The sequence below is a fragment of the Alosa pseudoharengus genome, unplaced genomic scaffold (assembly GCF_046254945.1).
Source record: "Alosa pseudoharengus isolate Yale_2024_CS ecotype anadromous, Long Island Sound unplaced genomic scaffold, YU_APseudo_1.1 YU_APseudo_1.1_scf_22, whole genome shotgun sequence".
NCBI lineage: Eukaryota > Metazoa > Chordata > Actinopteri > Clupeiformes > Clupeidae > Alosa > Alosa pseudoharengus.
The window spans coordinates 6,784,790-6,803,377 of record NW_027468680.1 but is presented as its reverse complement, the minus strand read 5'-3'; the positions used below and the strand labels follow the sequence as shown (position 1 = coordinate 6,803,377).

Here is an 18,588-nt window from a genome sequence, read left to right as displayed (position 1 = left end):
ACAAAATTTCTTGGTTGGGAACTGTATGTCCACATGTTATGTTCACATTCAAAAGCATTCCAGTAAAAAGCAAATCAGTTTATTTAAATAAACTCCTGGTATACTTACAAACTTTTCAATGCCTCGTTTTATGAGTAAAGAACATACTGTAGAAGTTTCGTACCATTCAGGGCATTATTAGTGGGGTAATTTACGAGATAAAAGTTGGTTCCATTACGCCTGCAGAAACGAATTAGTTTCTGACAGGGCTACTCGACCAGGGTTCGACCAAGGGAAAGGTTCTGGAAGGGTGTTTGGCTCGGGGGTCATGGTGCAAAGGACCCTAGGGTGAAATTACTCCGAACCATCGCTTTAACATTCGTAAATACTGCAAAAACAATCCATCATTTTGTTGGGAGGTATAGCTTGTCTGTTAAGAAAATGTAAGCATTGTGGAAATGTGTTCACTGACTGCATATCGTGTGAAAACGACATGAAATGTGTGAATGGTATGTCCACAAAAAACAGATACTGTGCTAACTGTATTTAAAGTTTTGAAAATGTGACAACTGGTTGGACAAACGCTTGGTAGCGACTGAAAAAAACTGTAATATACTCTTTATTAGGATAAACAGATAGGACAGTACAGGACTTAATCCAATGACCCCCAACTAGCAAATGAAAATAAGCTAAAATTAAAATATAAATTGAAATAATACCTAAAATTCAGTATGACGTTTCGAAACAAAATAGATTCCTTGATAATAAATTATTAGAATAGTAGGTGACTACTCATTTTTCTGTAGAAAGTACTTTGTCATTAACTAATATGAACAGTTGTCAGTCTTTACAGATTTACACAGTATTTTTTTTTTACTGTAAAGGCGACTGCTTGCCTAGTTAAAACTTCTCACTGGTGCTCTTTCCTATCATTCAAATTCCAGCCATGCAGAAAAATGGATGAGTGCATGTTTGAGGAGTGCTATGGAGATTGCATTATTTGCAAAACATTTAGACAAGATATCCTTTATAGTGCAACAAAAAGAAACATTCTCCAGTGCATCATTACTGCATATGATGCTGAAAGGGAAGTGGACCTAGGACAAATCCTCAGCTATGAACTGATTAATGTCCCTGTAGCTATTGCAGATAGCGATGGTTATTTGTGAAGTGGAAATAAGTCTATCCTTACTCAAGTGCTTTCTAGCAATGTGGAATGTCCAGTAGTGATCACTGCACTTCATTTGTTATGTGGTAGCGAATTATGTTAACTATCAAAGAAATAGATGTAGGAATGCACACAGATATTGCAACAGATAATGGTGTAAGCCTATTTGATTAAGACCTGAGTGGTTGAAACATACTTATTAAATTACACTGGGAGCAAAGAAGACTATCTTCACTTTTTTCCCTTGTCAAACTGTCAAAGAAATCCCATAAACATGGGAAGGCCTAGAGTAGCCTACATCAGATGGCCTAAAGATTAGACTCTTCTCCTAAGTGATTTGCATGCAGTAATTTGAACACTGACCTTGATCTAGCCTACTTTGGCTATTTAAAGGTAGCCTAATGTATTGCCAAAACACCACACAATATAAATGAGCTATAACAAACAATAAAGGACTTCACACACAAACTAGGCTACTATTTTACTGACTACAAAAATAATAATTATGTATGTATGTAATCATGTTCCCATTAAATACATTAATAAACTACAGTATGGCTTCTTTAATGCTCAGACATGTATTTAGAGAACACTTTTATTTGGTTTCAGTGATTACTTTTAAAATCAACCCAATTTAGGGGAAAATAAGCAAAAGAAATCGCTATTTTATGTTGAAGTGCTGATTATGTGGCTTAGAACCATAGGCTTAGAACTCAGAATTGACCTTGGTAAACAAAATATTCAGAATCAGCACCCTCAAATTAGGTAAGAAGGGTGGTTTACCAACTTTTCCTCAAATTTGCAAGTAGGCCTACAGAAGTTCTCTTCTGTGAAGCTGCTCTCCCTCTAGTAGTGCGTCACCTGCAGGTAGAGACGCGCCAAGTCGGTCCTCGAGCATCGTCCAATCATTGGCTGGAAAACATCACATGTGGAGTTGATAAGATGGCGTCTCCGAATGGAGGTAAATTCTAAATCTGTCCTTAGATGTGATGTGTGTTTTTGCTGACATTTGATACTAAAGTGTACTAAATACACATAAAATGCACAGCAGCGTTTGTTGGTCTTCCGTTATGAAATACATAACATTGTGTGTTGATACTAGTCCGTAGTAGCCTACTAGCGAGGGTTGTATTTGCTCTCCACTCAAATGGTCACAATGTTATTGTCAGACCAATCATAACGTTAGCTAGCTAACGTTAACTAGCTAGCAAGCTATCATATTTTGCAAGTGGTCTTGCAGTCATTTAAATGTCAGAGTCAAGTTACCCTAGTTTGTAAATGTGTTGTTTTTTTTTTTTTTTTTTTTTTTTCAAAAAACGCACAGTTTGTTCTTGAAGTTATTGACAGAGGTGGACAGCGTTATTATCTCACCTCTTTGCTAATGTTGTGAAGGTGGTCTATTGCAGTGTCTATTTGTGGCTTGCTACCTAGCTTATCAGGTTAGCGATCAAGGCCATATGACATCTAACGTCACTGCAGTTTATCTAACATTAACTATAAAAGGCATGAATAAAGAGCAACGTATTTATTGCTTTACTTGTAGTAGATTTTTGTAAAGCGTACTAAAATATTGTACCCAGGAAGTGCTAAGTATCATTAACATCAGTAATAGGGTGAGACAAATGCTACCAATTATTGCAAAACGTAAACATTTCCATGTTTGTCTATTGCAAAGGGCTTAACGCAGTGTTTCCCTTTTAAAGGTGATGATTTTGAATCCTCCCTACTAAGTTTTGAAAAGCTCGACAGGGCTTCACCCGACCTTTGGCCAGAACAACGTAAGTTATCAGTCAGTAGTCAAATTCAACTATATTTTGTCATTAGCCCTAGAGTTGTACTTGTCCATCTAGCTTCTATGACTCATTGAAGCCAGACGAAGCTTGTCACTTTAAATATGTTGTTATTGTGTACTTATTTGTTTATTAAGCAATGTTTGTTTTTTTCAACAGTGCCTGGAGTTGCTGAATTTGCAGCATCCTTTAAAAATGTGAGTTGCCAAGTAAATACTTAGCACACCATAGTCTTTTACAGCCCAGTCCTACAATAAAGTGCAGAAGCAATAACTGCCTTTTGTGTCTGCAGCCCATCACAAACTCTCCACCCAAATGGATGGCTGAGCTGGAGTCTGAGGACATTGAAATGCTGAAAGGTACATTCCCCAAAGCTATCAAGATACCGCTTGTAATGCTGGACTGTTAAAGCGAAGCTTTCTAAACATATATCCCAGCTGATGATCATTCAGCATTTCCCCCTTGTGTTATTAACTGTACAGACCAGTATATGCTATACCCACATAGAAGACTATAGCAATTGCTTGGTCATTGGTTAAAGCCTAAAGCACAGTGCCATACTGCTTTGGTATGCATTTGCTGCAAAAATGAAAATATGCTTATCGCTTTCATAATGCTGTTGTGATATGTTTGTTGTACACATGACACATATATGTATGTATTATTATTATTTTTGTAATCAACAAACAAAATCAGTAAGTCAAAGTCTAGAAAACACAGATTAGAGCTAACTGTTTTGCATTATTCACTTCGGCAGATAGATAGCTAATAGAAAAACTGTGATGGAGGTTCAATAAGTAGTACCTGGCCTGAAATGGACTGCAATACCAGAGTTAGTTAATCTGACCTCAGCCAACCTGAGCTTTTTAATCTGACCTCAGCCAACCTGAGCTTTTCACTAACTATCAAATACAAATCGGTCAGTCAAGGTGTAAAGAGATCCAAATCTCTACAAAATAAATTGGCATGCATTTGTTTGCTTTTGTTTATTTATTTGTTTGTTTTGTTTGTTTGTGCCTTTCCTGCAGAGCTGGGGAGTTTGACCACAGCTAACCTGATGGAGAAGGTGAAGGGGCTGCAGAACCTGGCCTACCAGCTGGGCCTGGAGGAGTGTAAGTAATTACAACACACAGCGCCGGAGTGGTATACTATGAAGCAAGATTAGATTTAGTGCTATGTTATGCCTAAAGAAGACAGAGCTACATTTAGAGTCTCAAACGTCCCCATCTGTTTGCCAAATTTGAACACACCCCTGACTATAGACTCTATATACCACTCATCATGCTTCGTAGTATTCTTTTCTGGTCAGGGCAGGAATACTCATGACGCAACAGTACCTGTGTTACTAGCCTACAAAGACTTGAGAGAGAGAGATTATTAGTGGCTGAATTACTATGTTATTAAAGGTTGTATCAGTGATTTCAGGCCCAAAAAAGGCCCAAACATAAATGATCACATTCATCTAATCTTTCCTAACGATCCGCTAGCTGTCTGCCCCATAAGCAGGCCGTCAAAAACGCGTCTCTGTAGGCAGCCTTGGCTCCGAGATCTGTACACAAACACAATTGCTACCAACAAGGGTTGGCAACCCACTCAAAGGCGAAATAAAGTGTTTTAACCAATAACCGACGAGATGCGCGCTTAGGAGAGTTTTTGCACGGGAGGGAGGGGGAGGGAGTTGCGAGCTAGCTCTCTGTTTAGTTTGAATCAACCGAAGTGACATATCCCCGCTATCGCTGATACAACCTTTAAGTAATCATCATTGCCAACATGGTTATGTCAGTGTCCGTGACCACGTTGTGTGTGTGTGTGTGTGTGTTGTTTTTCTCCTGCTCTGGAAAATCAAATGTGAAACACGCATGCATTAAAACACCCAAGAGATATCACATGATAATTACTTATAATAAACACTAGAACACACTATCTTTCCAGTGTGCGCTTAAGGGTTGCAGCATAATGGTAGATTTAAAATCACCTTCATACTGTATTAGGCAACAAAATTGTTGCCTCCAATGGACTTGTGTTGTCCAAAAGTGTGATGTCACTTTGCTTACCAGAGGAAAATCGGTGCATGGCTGCTAGGCTGGAAACATTGCTGCCAAGTGTCCACTGTATTTGGCAGCTAAAGTGCTTTAGTAAGGCATCAGACAAAGATTCTTTTCACCTGAGTTGTAGACACGAGTCAGATGTAGTTAGTCTCCAACCTGTTATTCCACATGTGGCCTCTAGATGGAGCTGCTACCCTGAAGGCTAATTTCCCTGATGCCCTTCGTCAGCTGTGGCTCCACTCTAATCCCTCCACTTGTTCATCTAATTAAGGACCTCTTTAATATTGCTAATGTTTTTGAATTATGACACATATGGCTAGTTAAGCCGGCGGAAATTCACCAGCACTCCATCAACATTCTCTCTCAGTATTTCACAAAGCTACGTTTATTGTTTTTTCTGTGATGCTGTGTTCCTGTTGTTGGTGTTAACTGTATCATGTCATGGGCAGCAAATCTAATCGTAAGGAATGTTAAAGTGCCCAGTCCTGAGTAATTAACAGAGCGTTATAGACTGGGCTCGAGGCAGAGTGGCGTGTGTTTGAGACGAGACGAGAGTGTGGAGTGTTGAGACATGCGAACTTGTGAAATCTGTTTTGACGGCTCTCGCTGCAGAGAGTCCCCCCTGTCTGTAATCCGCAGAGTGTGGATTAGCACAGCGCCGCTAAGTGCTCCAATTTCTCATATGAAGAAGATGATGGGTACTTAGCCCACGGCCAGGCCAGCAGAGCCTGCATCATGGCAACAAAAAGCACCGGCAAAATGGCCGCCGGGCAGAGCAGTCAGCAGAGGGAGAGGGCTCCATGTTCACTCTCTACCGGGGCGCCTTAAAGGTGCTCTAAGCGATGCCATGCGTTTTTTAGGCTAAACATTTTATGTCACTTACTGCAAACATCACCTAACCAACCGCTAGCTGTCTGTGTCCTGAATACACTGTAAAAAATATGCGATCTCTGTGGACAGCCCAGGCTCCAAAAACGGCAACAAAAACAACCTGGGTAAACCTAGCCCATAAAAACATAACAAACTATTCCAGCAAATCACAGACGAGATGCGCGTTTAGGAGAGTTTCAATTGCAGCACGGGAGGGAGGAGGAGGAAGTAGCGAGCTAGCTCTCTGTTTTGTTTGAAAGTCAACAGAAGTGATGTTACCCAGCATTGCTTAGAGCACCTTTAAAACGACAACTAAAACAAATCAAACGTTGGTCGTTTGGGTTGATTGTTTTCCAAGCCTCTGTTTACAGTCCTAAGTGTTTCCATCTGAAAGCGAATGGTACTGATGTTAGAGCAGCAATCCGAATAATCCTGTAGTGAGGTGCCTTACTGTTTGCATGACAGGTTTTTAGTTGGAAACTGTAAGGTGGCATAAGCCTGACCCACTGCCGGAGAGTAGTAGCTCCGGCCGCTGAAGTGAGTCATTTTATTGTTGGATGCCCCCCGATGTGCAGTCATTTCCTTGATTATTTCCAGTTTTCTCTTCCCCCCTGAGCTGTTTATCTGTGAGCTGGTGCCTGACTCTAGCTGTGAACAGAGACAGAGGCAGACTCAGACTCCGACCCAGACCCAAAAGCCACAGAATGAGGAGGCGTTCAGCAGTTAATCCGCACCAGGAGTGATTTCTCTATGCCTCATCATACACACGTGCGGTAGCGCCCATAGCAGACAGCTCTCTGTGAGATTTCCCCTGTGCAAGCGGATTGATGCAACAGCCTACAACACGGGCCATGTAGAGCTATTGTGCTTTAACACACATTACTGACATTTTTAGAGGAGAGAGAGAGTGAGAGAGTGTGTCAGAGAAAGAGAGAGAGAGAGAGAGAGAGTGTGTGTGAGTGAGTATGAGAGTATGAGTGTGTGAGAGAGAGAGAGAGGGAGCTCAATGCTGATTTGTAAAATTCCATCAAGAGAGCATGATTAAAGTGTTCTCCCTGAGAGTAGGATTACGCCAGACGTGATTTGTCAGGGCTGCAGATCGCCCGGCAGAGAAGCGAATGAAACGTCCGTTAAAACGGAGTCTCCTCTACCGTTGCCACCCACCCGCACGGCTGCAGACTCACTCAGACCCCTCTGTCCACCATCATCACCAGCCTCTTCTTTGTTTTACCCAGCACCACGCTGATAGGAACTGGGACACACACACACACACACACACACAAACACACACACACACACACACACTTGCTGGGCAGCAGGCAGTAATGGCCCCCTCGTCAGATGCCCCACATTATGGAATTATGAGGCCACAGATTAGTGTAATTCATGCCAAGCCAAAAAGAGACAGACAGAGAGAGAGAGACAGAAAGACAGAGACCGAGAGAGAGAGAGAGAGAGAGCGAGAGAAGGAGAGAGAGAGAGAGAGAGAGAATAGTGCTGGTTATCCTCTGCTGCTTCAGAGCTGTATTTACCACTCAGGATAAATGCATAATATGTATTTTATATTTATTACTAATATTTTATAATTGAGCAGCACATAGCCTTCTCCATGCCTATCACTGAGTAACGTCATAAATGGCATTGGGTGCCCTAGCATTAGTTCTCTATACCCTTAATATCCATCTCTGTGCCACATCATATGGCAGTTCTCTGCATACCCATCAGTCGCAATTGGAAACAAACAGTGGGGCAGCCTGTCCCCCAAACAAAAACGAAACGATGCGTGGAGTTTCTCTGGGAATACAGTACTGAAGTAGGGATGAGCTACCTCTTTGGTGTGTTTCGTTTGATCCTTGGTTCAAATGCAATGTACGTTGTTTTGGACAAAAACGTCTGTTTATGTTTATTTGCGACTTCCTGCATTATCGCTAACCTCACCTTTAAGGTGGCTTATTACGTCTCCCTATATCTGAGCGTTCTAACACATAACAGGCAAGATGGCCGGTCGGTCCCTTCTGTATCTGTCTTGGTGCCTTTGGGGAGATGGCAAGCTTTTGAGCCGTATCTCTTCTCCTCTACGTCCACTTGGACTCGCTTGGATAAAACGCTGATACGTATTAAAAACTTGTACTCTATACTGTGTACAGTACGTACTCTGTACGTATACAAACTCTACATATTTATGTGCTGTGGGCCTTCCGTTGGGTTCAGTCATCAGAAGTGACCCATTGTGCTGTGGGTGGAGGATCTCTTCTCCCGTTGGGTCTCAGCACCGGGAAGACCAGACGCCGTGCCATTCTTGTCTGGATAGTATCAGGTGGACGTGACCGTATCGACTGGCCTGTGAGGGGCAGAGGTGTTGCTCTGCCAGTCTCCGCTAGTGCTTGGCGCATAAGCACAGCAGACATTAATTCACTCATCTCAAGAGACTGGTCACCTTGAGGTGATCATCAATGAACACTTTCGGCAAAATATTGGCTTGAGCTATTGACTCTATAGCAGTGGACTTGCTAAGCTGGCATGGAGGTGAAAGCCTCCTCACCTGTATTTCACAGATGTCAGGATGTGTGTGTGTGTGTGTGTGTGTGTGTGTGGGAAGCACACAACTCATTCCACCACTTTTCTGATATGCTGCCTGTGTATGTTGAGTGTTATCACAGCCATTGAGTCGCCACACAGTCACACACCCAGACACATACACACACACCCTTTCCCATAGTGTGATGACACAAAGCGGTGATTATTATTCGTGTCCCAGTGCTGGTTAATGGCAGGCCTTTAATGTGCTGTGGTTTAATTTCCCCGTCTATGGGGGCCTGACAGGCGTGGCCCAGTAAATCTCCCTCACTTTTTCATCACCGTTCCCCTTCCCTCCTCCCCAAACGCCTCCCCAAACGCCTCCGCCACACCGCACCGCGCCGCCTCTAACCGACGGCCAACGGGGAGCTGTCAGCGAGGAGAGGGGTGGGGACGTACGCAGGCATGGGCGGGAAGGGAGAGTGTGTGTGTGTGGGGGGGGGAGATTTACCGTCGCCTGCCCACCGCAGACGTGGCGGCCATTAAAGTGAGGAGGTGCTTAATGGGACGAAGTCACAATCACGCCGTGAAATCTCACCCACCCCCCCCCCCCCCCCGTCCGGAAGGTTATCCTCCGTTCCACTCTTCCCAGCTGTCCCTGCCCCATCCCTCGCTCTTGGCTTTCGTTCGTTCGCTCGTTCGCTCGCTCACCAGGCTAAACGACCCCCCCCCCCTGGAAAGCAGATGATTGTGGGGGGGGGGGGGGGGGGTTCCTCACTTTTTTTCTGTCTTTAATTTGATCCTCGAAGCCACCGTGCGATGGCTCTGCTGGAGGATTCATTTGCTGGGAGGGAAATAATGTTAATTTGGGAGGTTGAGGGTGAAATTGAGAGTCTGTCCTTTGTAGCTTTAATTTCAGAGGAAATGCTGCTCTTTGGCCCCACGCGTGCCAGATAGCACAACGTGTGCGTGTGCGTGCGTGACGCATGACAGAGTGAGGTACTGAATCCTATCTAATGTGTGTAATGAGATGACTTCACCTGCCTGGTAGCATTCTGTAGCTGTGTGCGTGCGCGTGCGGGGGGGGGGGGTCCTATCTGATCTCTGTGATGGCTTCACCTAGCTGGTAGCACTATGCAGCACCTGCTCACAGCTATCCCCTTTGTGGGAGGAAACACAATTTGTAACATATGTGGTCCTACCAGCTGGTCTTTTTGTGTGTGTGTGTGTGTTAGGATAGGACGCGTGTCAGGCCTATCCCATGGGCCTCACAACCCCACCCACTCAAACACACACAGACACACACACACACACACACACACACACTTGGCTGGATGACGCTCTGATCAGTGTTGTCCCTTGGGGCAGTTTGGGCGCGTGCCTCTTCCCCCCTCCCCTCTGTGCTGTTGGGTCTCTTCCTCCACACACACACACACACACACACACACACACACACACACACGCACACACGCACACACAGCGCTGGCGGTACCCAGCTGCCGGGCCAGCGCTGGCCGTGATGAATGCTGCTGTCGCGGGCCGCTGATCGTGGTCATCAGGCCTCCGTGTCCCAGGGGCCCTCTGACTACACTGATAAGTGCTGTTATTGAAGGTAATTGAATGGCGAGTGGCCCCAGGGGAGAGAGGGCCTGCAGAGTGGAGTGGAGTGGGGTGGGGTAGAGTGGGGTAGAGTGGGGTGGGGTGGGGTAGAGCGGGGTGGGGTGATGAGTCCACTGCTGATGAGACTACAGCAACACGTGTAAAGGGCTCGCCACTCCCCTCTCCACAGGTCTCTATGGAACACACACACACACACACACACACAACAAAACAAACAGAGACTCACACATGCACATTATACACATTACACACACACAAATATACACAGAGACTCGGACATTACACCCACACACACACACACACACAGACGACAAAACACAGACACACATGTACATATTGACATACTCTCGCTCACTCTGATACATGAGGATATCCATGATGTGCATATATGCATACACCCATCCATAGAGATATAATGAATGCACACTGCATCCATACACATAGGAATATTAAATACACACACATACACTTTTACACATAACACACACACACGCACATAGACAGACACCCCCCCCCGAGTCCTTTGTAGTTGCTGTGGTGTTCTCATCCTTCATCCCCAGAGGCAGATTTAGCGCTACACTCTCCACTCCCATTACCACTTACCCACCTACAGGAAGTGTGTGTGTGTGTGCGTGTGCGTGCGTGCGTGCGTGCGTGCGTGTGCGTGCGTGTGCGCGTGTGTGTGTGGTTGTCATCTAACTGAAATACACAACAACCACCTTCCATGCACTCGGCGGTGTGTGTTTTATCTGGTCTGGCCTGGCAGACACACAGATGCGAAATCCTTGAACAGAGGTGAACATCATGTTTCCTTTCAACAGCTACATTTGAACGATTTTGTTGTAAGCATCCCATCTCCATGGCAACCGTTCGTCCTGCTTCCCGTGTGTTGGCCGAGAGCTACCTCCTCGACCTGTTTGTCTGTGAGTGTTTGCAAACGTTTGCAGAAAACTCAAGGCAAAAAGAAAGCTCCTCGCTCCTCGCCAACATTCACAACAGTTTGCCTATGATAGTGAATATGAACACACCTGTGACATGGCCAAGAATTCCTAAGGTCTTTGGCATGAGCTCTTAACAAAGGAAGTGAACGCACAGTTGGTGAAATGGAGATTAGTGACTAGTGATATGATATGATCACCACAGCACACATTAAGTCATTGTGCTAGTAAGCTGTGTGTTTGTTTGTTTGTGTGTGTGTGTGTGTGTGTGTGTGTGTGTGTGTGTGTGTGTGTGTGTGTGTGTGTGTGTGTGTGTGTGTGTGTGTGTGTGTGTGTGTGTGTGTGTGTGTGTGTGTGTGTGTGTGTGTGTGTGTGTGTGTGTGTGTGTGTGTGTGTGTGTGTGTGTGTGTGTGTGTGTGTGTGTGTGTGCAGTTGCCTCAGAGTGACCGCTCAGTCTGAAGGTCACCCCATCAGCTGCTAATGGCCTCCTGCTCCACTCACACACACACTCACACACACACACTCATTCCTTCGCCTGCTCCCCCTGATCAATCTGCACTTTATTAAGAGCACTGTGGCACTGAATATGATTGCGTTGACGCCCCGTCGCAGGACTAATGTGCTGTCGCCCATCTGTCAGACCCCCCCTGGACACGGGGCGCGCAGTTATGAAGTGCAGCCCAGTGATGAGCAGAGAGAGAGAGAGGGAGGGAGAGAGAGAGAGGGAGAGAGAGAGAGACACTTCTTTTCATTGATGATGGGTAGAGAGAGAGAGATACCCTTCTTTTCACTGATGATGGGTAGAGAGAGAGATACCCTTCTTTTCACTGATGATGGGTAGAGAGAGAGAGAGTGAGGAGGAGAGATACACTTCCTCTCACCTTTGCTCTTTTCCCCCCGTCTTTCATCCCCCTCTTCTCTCTTCCTCTCCATTCCTCCACTTTTCTGTGCTTCCTGTCTTTAGAGGGCAGTTAGAGGGCACGTGCAAGAGCAGGGGGAAGGTCAAAGGTCGTGGAAATGCAGCTCAATCTGAGGTTCCCAACCTTTCCGCGGGCTGAAGCACATCCAAAGGTCTAACCAAAATACCCCAACGTATGGTTACTGATGATGACACATTAAAGGATCAAGTCCCTATGCACAGCACTCTGATTTCCCGGTGCTGGTGATGTGCAGTCGTCAATGAAATTCAGAAAAGTGAAAGATCACCAGCAACATAAGTCTACCAGTGTGCGGTGATCTTTCACTTTTGTGAATCACACACATTATTATCGCCACCAGTGTTTCCCACAGAATTGAATTCTATTTGTGGTGGTAGGTTTGCAGAATTAACTTGAATGCAACAGTTTTTAGCAAATTAGCGCAGCGTGGTTATGATGCTAACCAGATTTAAGCACAATTAAGTACAACCTGGAAAATCATTGTGTGGTGGTCAATGTTGATATTGTGGTGGGCCGCCACAAATAAGTCAATGTATGGGAAACCCTGGCCACACCGGTTGAGGCCCACTGAGCTAGATGACATAAAGTTAGCTTTTAAAACGGCTGGTTAGACTGGTTTTTCTCTGCACTAAATAGTGAGAGTGGTGAAGCAGAGGCGCCCAGATGTGTGTGATTTTTTATTTAGTCCAATTGGACGGTGAGACAGGAGGCGGAGAACTGAGGATGCAGCCTTTTTTACGGATTACTCCAAAAGAACACTGTGCTCATGGACATGGATTATACACACACACACACACACACACACACACCACAGCCCTCACAGAACACACACATACTGAGAAGCGCACACACACACACACACACACACCACAGCCCTCACAGAACACACACATACTGAGAAGCACACACACACACATCTGCATAGGCAAGAACATACACACTGACTCACACACACACTCTAGCACTAGCATGACAACACTGCACTGGTGGTATCAAGCTTGTTCTTTGGAATGAGTGTTTATTTATTTATTTATTTATTTATTTATTTGTGAAAACCATGTTTACACGTTAATGCCTTATGTCAGGTAATGTGAGTAAAATTGTCATTTACATAAAAATACTTTAGATTTTTTTTTTAACCTGAACTGAGAACAGGCAGCGTTAGTGATAGCCTCTACGTGTGCGGGATGGGGATTCTGTTGTCTTGGGGGCTTGCTGTTGCAGTGTTAAGTATTTGCTGCCTGTTGTGTTTGCCTGTGTGTGTGTGTGTGTGTGTGTGTGTGTGTGTGTGTGTGAGATGCATGACGGCAGACGTGCAGTCAGTGTGTCGGAGAGGAGAGGCGATGCGAGGAGCTGGCGATGAATGGTGCAAAGTGCGCCTCCTCCTCCTCCTCCTCCTCCTCCTCCTCCTCCTCCTCCACCCGGCTGGCTGGCTGGCACTCGGGGTGAGCAGATCGGAAATGACACCTCATTTCCATAAGTACATTAGGAATTCATTGGATTTTCTTTTCCAGCTAATCATCGCAGCGGTGTGAAACCTTTTAGGGCTTTTAATGAATGAATTTTGACTGATTGCCTATTAATAAGGACACCTCTTGAACAGGCATTTTGTGTGTGTGTGTGTGTGTGTGTGTGTGTGTGTGTATGCATGCATATGCATGCATATATGTGCGTTTGTGTGTGTGCATGTGTATGTTCACGTGCATGTCTGCATGAGCATGTGTGTAGATCTGTGTGTATCAGTGTGTGTGCATGTATCTGTGTGTGTGTGTTTATCTGTGTGTGTGTGTTTATATGTGTGTGTGATGACTCTCGGCAGAGAGTGAGAGAGTGTGTATGAGGGAGGGAGAGAGAGTGTGTGAGTGAAAGAGAGGGAGAGTGTGTGTGTGAGTGAAAGAGAGGGAGAATGTGTGTGTGTGTGTGAGTGAAAGAGAGGGAGAGGCGAGCAGAGCACTCGGTAGAGACATAAAGAGGAAGCAGGGTGTCCCTGGGGAAATCAGACCCCATGTCTGCATCTTAAATATCCCTGTGAAGTATCAATAAGTGGGTAATTGAATTTTGAACACAAACATGAGCGTCAGGTGTGTGTGTGTTCCGAGGTGGGATCTTTTGTGGGGTGGGAGGGCAGGGAGGTTGACGGGAGTGAAAAGCTTGATGGTTGTGTGTGTGTGTGTGTGTTGTGTGTGTGTGTGTGTGTGTGTGTGTGTTGTGTGTGTGTGTGTGTGTGTCTGTGTGTGTGTGTGTGTGTGTCTGTGTGTGTGTGTGTGTGTGTGTGTGTGTTGTGTGTGTGTGTGTGTGTGTGTGTGTCTGTGTGTGTGTGTGTGTGTGTGTGTGTGTGTGTTGGGGGAGTGAAGAACGATGGAGGAGGGAGGAGTTACCAGTGATGGAGGATGGAGTAGGTTGGGCAGGCACGCGTCTCTCTGTGTGTGTGGGTGTGTGTTTGCATGCATCTGTGTTTGGGGGGGGTGGTGGTGGGTTGAGTACGTTTGTGTATCTTTCCATGTCTGTCTTTGTTTTGTGTTTATGCTTGTGTGTCTGTGTGTGTGTGTGTGTGAGTGTGTGTGTGTGTCTCTTTCTGCATGCCTGTGTAAGTGTGTGCATTCTGTGTTTGTATGTGTTTGCACATGTCTCTGTTCATGTCTTTGTTTCTGTATGTCTTTGCATTCACCTGTCTTTGTGTGTGTGTGTGTATTATTGCACACACTCGTGTGTGTGTGTGTGTGTGTGTGTGTGCTGCACAGTGTTGGTGTGTGGTCTCCGGGGGGCTGTGTGGTGGGAATGGATGTTAAATCCATTAAATAAAGATCAGTCGCAGTAATAGGCACGGGGCCATCTCCCATCCGCAACAGGGGGACGATTAGTGGGCTGCAGTCCTAATGAAAGTGAATTGGGGCAGTCAGGTTGGAGAGATGGGATTCTGGTTAACCCCCTCAGCCTCATTTCCCCTGGTGGGGGGGGGGCAAGAGGGATGCATGTTATCCCTGGGGGGGGGGGGGGGCGGGGCAGGGTGATGCATGTTTTTACCCTGGGGGTGGGTACTTCAGAAACGAAATCAGGACTTGCCTTACATCGCCTTGCATCGATCCCACTCATCTACATGAAAGATCAGAATGTACAAGTCTCTTAACCCTTACAACCCGATTGACGCAAAGTGCGTCAAAAAACACACCCTTTCTTCTCTGCTTTGCTCCGGAACTGTTCATTGCAGCGAGATGAAACATTTATTGCATGACACAGCAGAAGTGGGGCTTTCCGAAGAGACTACACACTTGTCTGTACGATCAAGTATGAAAATGTAAAAAAATCATGAAATTAAATCAAATTGCATCATATTTACAGTCTATACTTCTCTGCGTTTACCTGCGCACCCATTACTCTCGTTTGAATTACTCGCGAACCCGTGATCGCATAGATATGGCAAGCATATCAGATGAAAGAGGAGACACAGAGCTATCCATTGGTACCCTGTATATCGATCCTTCTGGCCTATAAAAACAGACAAAGTGACTGCAAAATAATAACGTCATGTACACAAACCAACGCTGCACACCCATTACTCTCGTTTGAATTACTTGCGGACCCAGATAGATATGCATGTCAGATGAAAGAGGAGACTCTGAGCTATCATTTGATACCAAGTACATCCTTCTGGGTTATAAAACAGATGAAATGACAGGAAAATAATAACTTCATATAGCTGGACTTACCCCACGTTTTTGTATGTTTTTGTAACAAAGCATGTTTATAATCCAACACTACCGTGTGTTTCTCTATGGCAAAGCATGTTCATAATCCGGTTTTGAGATCCTAGCAAATTCCTGCATGGCATCCAATTCAAGGCTCACATTGCATCCCAATTTGTTCAACAAAGAAACACCTTTTTTGCCTTTACTTAGTTCATGGCAATGCAGTAAAAAGTTGAGAACCATTATGAGTGCATATACCACAAGCTAACACGCAAACTCGGGTCAAGTCAGGTCAGATCAGTTCGTGTCACAGATATGGAGCGCAGAAAGGTCATTTTTCACCACTAAATAAAAAATGGCATTTATTTCCGTAAATCACACACCACATATTTCTGTAAATTACTCAGCCCCAGAGTATCCCTCCAACATGGCAATTATATTGCCCGATTCAGGACAGTCTGCCCTACACACACATGAAATGCATGTAGCACTATGAGCTTGATGTGGTGAGATACATGTCAAAATATAAGAATTTTTATAATACGCTTTTTATATTTTAATTCTTCAAAAATCAAAATAAAATCAATGCTAGTACTAATACATGAGATGATGGCAGATCTGGATAGCCTAGACTCTGCTGAAAAAAACATATAACATATATATTATATTAACATATAATAATTGTGTGTGGCACTTACAATGACCAGAATAAATCCTTATGAATAAAGGTAGTGAAAATGCCCTAAAACAGCTTAGGGTTAAAGCACTGGTTTTCCATGCTTAGCTTCTCATATTGAGATCAGAACACACAAGAGTCTCTTAAAGCCCTGGTCTGAGGTCTTAGCCTCTAGCACCTCCACACTGGCCCGTACCCACGCCCATGTTCGGCGTGTGTGTGTGTGTGTTGCACCTCCACGCTGGCCCGTACCCACGCCCATGTTCGGCGTGTGTGTGTGTGTGTAGCACCTCCACGCTGGCCCGTACCCACGCCCATGTTCGGCGTGTGTGTGTGTGTGTTGCACCTCCACGCTGGCCCGTACCCACGCCCATGTTCGGCGTGTGTGTGTATGTGTCTCACCTCCACGCTGGCCCGTACCCACGGCCATGTTCGGCGTGTGTGTGTGTGTGTGTCGCACCTCCACGCTGGCCCGTACCCACGGCCATGTTCGGCGTGTTTACACTCGGAGCCACTCGTGTGTCTCAGGCTTAAAAATGACCGAAGACCATCTCCGCTGCACAGAGAAGAGGAAACACGGGCATCGCTCTCACGACCTGAGATGTGTAATCTACTGTCACTGCAGGCACTGATGAAGTGAAGGGGGTTCTGGAGCTCTCCTTCTCTCTATACTTCTCTGCGTTTACCTGCGCACCCATTACTCTCGTTTGAATTACTCGCGAACCCGTGATCGCATAGATATGGCAAGCATATCAGATGAAAGAGGAGACACAGAGCTATCCATTGGTACCCTGTATATCGATCCTTCTGGCCTATAAAAACAGACAAAGTGACTGCAAAATAATAACGTCATGTACACAAACCAACGCTGCACACCCATTACTCTCGTTTGAATTACTTGCGGACCCAGATAGATATGCATGTCAGATGAAAGAGGAGACTCAGAGCTATCATTTGATACCAAGTACATCCTTCTGGGTTATAAAACAGATGAAATGACAGGAAAATAATAACTTCATATAGCTGGACTTACCCCACGTTTTTGTATGTTTTTGTGGCAAAGCATGTTTATAATCCAACACTACCGTGTGTTTCTCTATGGCAAAGCATGTTCATAATCCGGTTTTGAGATCCTAGCAAATTCCTGCATGGCATCCAATTCAAGGCTCACATTGCATCCCAATTTGTTCAACAAAGAAACACCTTTTTTGCCTTTACTTTGTTCATGGCAATGCAGTAAAAAGTTGAGAACCATTATGAGTGCATATACCACAAGCTAACACGCAAACTCGGGTCAAGTCAGGTCAGATCAGTTCGTGTCACAGATATGGAGCGCAGAAAGGTCATTTTTCACCACTAAATAAAAAATGGCATTTATTTCCGTAAATCACACACCACATATTTCTGTAAATTACTCAGCCCCAGAGTATCCCTCCAACATGGCAATTATATTGCCCGATTCAGGACAGTCTGCCCTACACACACATGAAATGCATGTAGCACTATGAGCTTGATGTGGTGAGATACATGTCAAAATATAAGAATTTTTATAATACGCTTTTTATATTTTAATTCTTCAAAAATCAAAATAAAATCAATGCTAGTACTAATACATGAGATGATGGCAGATCTGGATAGCCTAGACTCTGCTGAAAAAAACATATAACATATATATTATATTAACATATAATAATTGTGTGTGGCACTTACAATGACCAGAATAAATCCTTATGAATAAAGGTAGTGAAAATGCCCTAAAACAGCTTAGGGTTAAAGCACTGGTTTTCCATGCTTAGCTTCTCATATTGAGATCAGAACACACAAGAGTCTCTTAAAGCCCTGGTCTGAGGTCTTAGCCTCTAGCACCTCCACACTGGCCCGTACCCACGCCCATGTTCGGCGTGTGTGTGTGTGTGTTGCACCTCCACGCTGGCCCGTACTCACGCCCATGTTCGGCGTGTGTGTGTATGTGTCTCACCTCCACGCTGGCCCGTACCCACGGCCATGTTCGGCGTGTGTGTGTGTGTGTGTCGCACCTCCACGCTGGCCCGTACCCACGGCCATGTTCGGCGTGTTTACACTCGGAGCAACTCGTGTGTCTCAGGCTTAAAAATGACCGAAGACCATCTCCGCTGCACAGAGAAGAGGAAACACGGGCATCGCTCTCACGACCTGAGATGTGTAATCTACTGTCACTGCGGGCACTGATGAAGTGAAGGGGGTTCTGGAGCTCTCCTTCTCTCTCTCTCTCTCTCTCTCATTCACACACACACACACACACACAAACTCACAGGTTGAGCCCTCTTTTCATTAACACTCTCTCTCACACACACACACACAGACACTATCTCTCTCTGT

General features: G+C 45.1%; 1 protein-coding gene across 1 annotated transcript in view; it reads left to right on the top strand.

Moving 5' to 3' along the window:
• The first annotated feature begins 2,076 nt into the window (after window positions 1-2,076).
• The window catches only part of lin52 (lin-52 DREAM MuvB core complex component), a 25,453-nt gene continuing 8,941 nt past the window's right edge, over window positions 2,077-18,588 (top strand). The window contains exons 1-5 of the mRNA XM_076299857.1: window positions 2,077-2,108; window positions 2,851-2,925; window positions 3,097-3,134; window positions 3,230-3,296; window positions 3,966-4,049. Coding sequence (XP_076155972.1) covers window positions 2,090-2,108; window positions 2,851-2,925; window positions 3,097-3,134; window positions 3,230-3,296; window positions 3,966-4,049 — 283 coding nt within the window. The 5' untranslated portion in view covers window positions 2,077-2,089. The remainder of the gene's footprint in view (window positions 2,109-2,850; window positions 2,926-3,096; window positions 3,135-3,229; window positions 3,297-3,965; window positions 4,050-18,588) is intronic.